The sequence below is a fragment of the Dermacentor silvarum genome, chromosome 1 (assembly GCF_013339745.2).
Source record: "Dermacentor silvarum isolate Dsil-2018 chromosome 1, BIME_Dsil_1.4, whole genome shotgun sequence".
NCBI lineage: Eukaryota > Metazoa > Arthropoda > Arachnida > Ixodida > Ixodidae > Dermacentor > Dermacentor silvarum.
This window is the reverse complement of record NC_051154.1, coordinates 343,811,717-343,813,918: the sequence shown is the minus strand read 5'-3', so window position 1 is coordinate 343,813,918 and position 2,202 is coordinate 343,811,717. Positions and strand designations below refer to the sequence as shown.

The following is a 2,202-nucleotide window of genomic DNA, read 5'->3' as shown; positions in this document are numbered from 1 at the left end:
ATGTTATGAATGCCTGCACTAGTCTGAGGGCGTCGTCTTCCTTGAGTCCTCTGTTTCTAGTTGAAACTCTTCTCAGCATGGCTAGGATCTTCTCCGCGTTGGTCTTCATTTTGGCGATGGCGGCATGTGCTTTGCCATTGTCTCGTATTAAGAGTCCGAGAATTCTACATGTGTCCATCGGCTTGACTGTGGTGCCGTCAATTTGGATGCAAATGTCTGGTGGGGGCTGCTTGCGGGGCTTTCCTGGTTGGATTACGAGGAGTTCCGACTTCTGCGGCGCGCAGCTGAGTCCACAGGTCTTCGCGTACTTGTGCACTGTGAGTGCTGCCGCTTGGAGTGTCTCCTCCATCCAGCCGTCAGAGCCCGCTTGCTCCGTTCATATTGTAACATCGTCCGCATAGAATGCGTGTCCGATTCCTTCGATTTGGTCTAGCAATCGTGGCAGTGGCAGTAAGGTCAGATTAAACAGGAGTGGTGATAACACTGCTCCCTGTGGGGTGCCCCGCTCCCCCAATTCAATGGGCTCTGATCGCTCTTCACCCATTGATATTCGTGCCTTGTGGGAGGACAGAAAGTCTTTGACATATCCGAAAGTGCGCCTCCCGCACCTCGTCTCCTTGAGGTTGGTGAGTATACTAGCATGAGTAACATCGTCGAATGCCCCTTTGAGATCTAAGGCGAGGATTGCCCTGGGGCTGTTTCGCATAGCTCTTTTGATTACCAGCTCTTGAAGCTGAAGCATGAAGTCCTGTGTTGATAGATGCTTGCGGAACCCAAACATCGTCTTCGGAAGTTGGTCAGAGACCTCAAGGTGTTCCTGAAGGCAACGTAGACCATATGCTCCATCACATTGCCAACTACAGGAGGTCAGCGATATTGGCCTCATGTTTTCGATCGCGGGGGCCTTACCCAGTTTGGGAATGAATCGCACCTCGGCCTCTTTCCACTCCGGCGGGAGTTGAGAGGTTTCCCAAGCCTTATTTATATGTTCGAGCAAAGATTGTGCCGTCCTACCGCTCATGTTGGCGAGCAACCTGTAGGTGATGGCGTCTCTCCCCGGAGCGCTTTTCTTGTTGCTCTCATCAATTGCTGTCCACATCTCGGGGATCGTGAACAGCCTGTCCAGGTCTTCATTGCTGGGTCCTGTGTATTCTTGCGAGATCGGGTGTTGCCCTCGCTCCGCTTGAAAATATTGGTCTTCTAGGGCCTTCATAAGCCGGCCGCTGTCTCCGTCGTATGTGTTTAGGACCTTTGTCAGCAACCGGTTGCTTGCTGTCTTGCTGCCTGCGGGGTCTATGAGGTGCCTCAGCAGTTTCCATGTCTTGCCCACGAACAGCTGTCCCTGAAGGCCGTCGCATACCTGCAGCCAGTTCTCTTTGCTGAGCTTGGCCACGTATTCCGAAATTTCGTTGTTAAGCTCGGCTATCCGACGCGCAAGCTTCCTGTTGCACCTTTGCCTCTTCCAGCGCTTCGTGAGCGAGTGCCGGGCCGCCCACATGTGAGCGAGCCTGCTGCCAATGAAAGGTACCTTCGTTGTAGTTGCAATTTCTTGGGTGAATTTGTCACGGATCTTCTTTTGTTTCTTGGCCCATGTCTTGTACGAGGTATCATGTGGGTCCCCTTCGTCCGCGTCTTCGCCGTCTTGTTGTGTGTATGCACGCATCTTATCCCAGTCCGTTATGCGAGCTGCTCCCAGCTTAGCCCGGAAGTCTGGGCCCCGTATGGTGAGTGTGGCTATGGTGTGGTCAGATCCCAAGTCCAGGTCCTCACACTTCCATGAGATATCCAGCATTCCGCTAAGCCAGGACAGGTCTGGTGTTGTATCTCTGGAGACGCTGTTGCCTCTTCTTGTGGCTACTCCAGGTTCGTTGAGTAGAGAAACGTCCAGGTCTTCCATAGTCTTGACCAAAGCCTTTCCCTTCTTGGATTGAAATTTGTACCCCCATAAGGTGTGCGGCGCGTTGAAATCGCCCAAAATCAGGAGTGGCCTGTTCCCGGCCAATTTCTTAGCGTCCATCACAACTCGATCGAATTCATAGTGTCTTTGTGATGGTCTGCAGTATATGCTCATAACGAAAATATTGTTTTTACTTCCAATTTCCTTTGCGTTTATTTCCACCAGCATGTGCTGGTGCTTGTGCAGTAAGGTGATGAGTAGCTGCTATGTGATACTCCACTAGAATCGCCGTACCCATTTTGGTT

General features: G+C 51.9%; 1 protein-coding gene across 1 annotated transcript; it reads right to left on the bottom strand.

Annotated features, from left to right (window-relative positions):
• Positions 1–376: 376 nt before the first annotated feature.
• On the bottom strand, positions 377–1,897 carry LOC125943333 (uncharacterized). The gene has a single exon (XM_049662505.1). It carries the CDS (start codon positions 1,895–1,897, stop codon positions 377–379), a length of 1,521 nt encoding a protein of 506 aa, XP_049518462.1.
• Between the last annotated feature and the right edge of the window lie 305 nt (positions 1,898–2,202).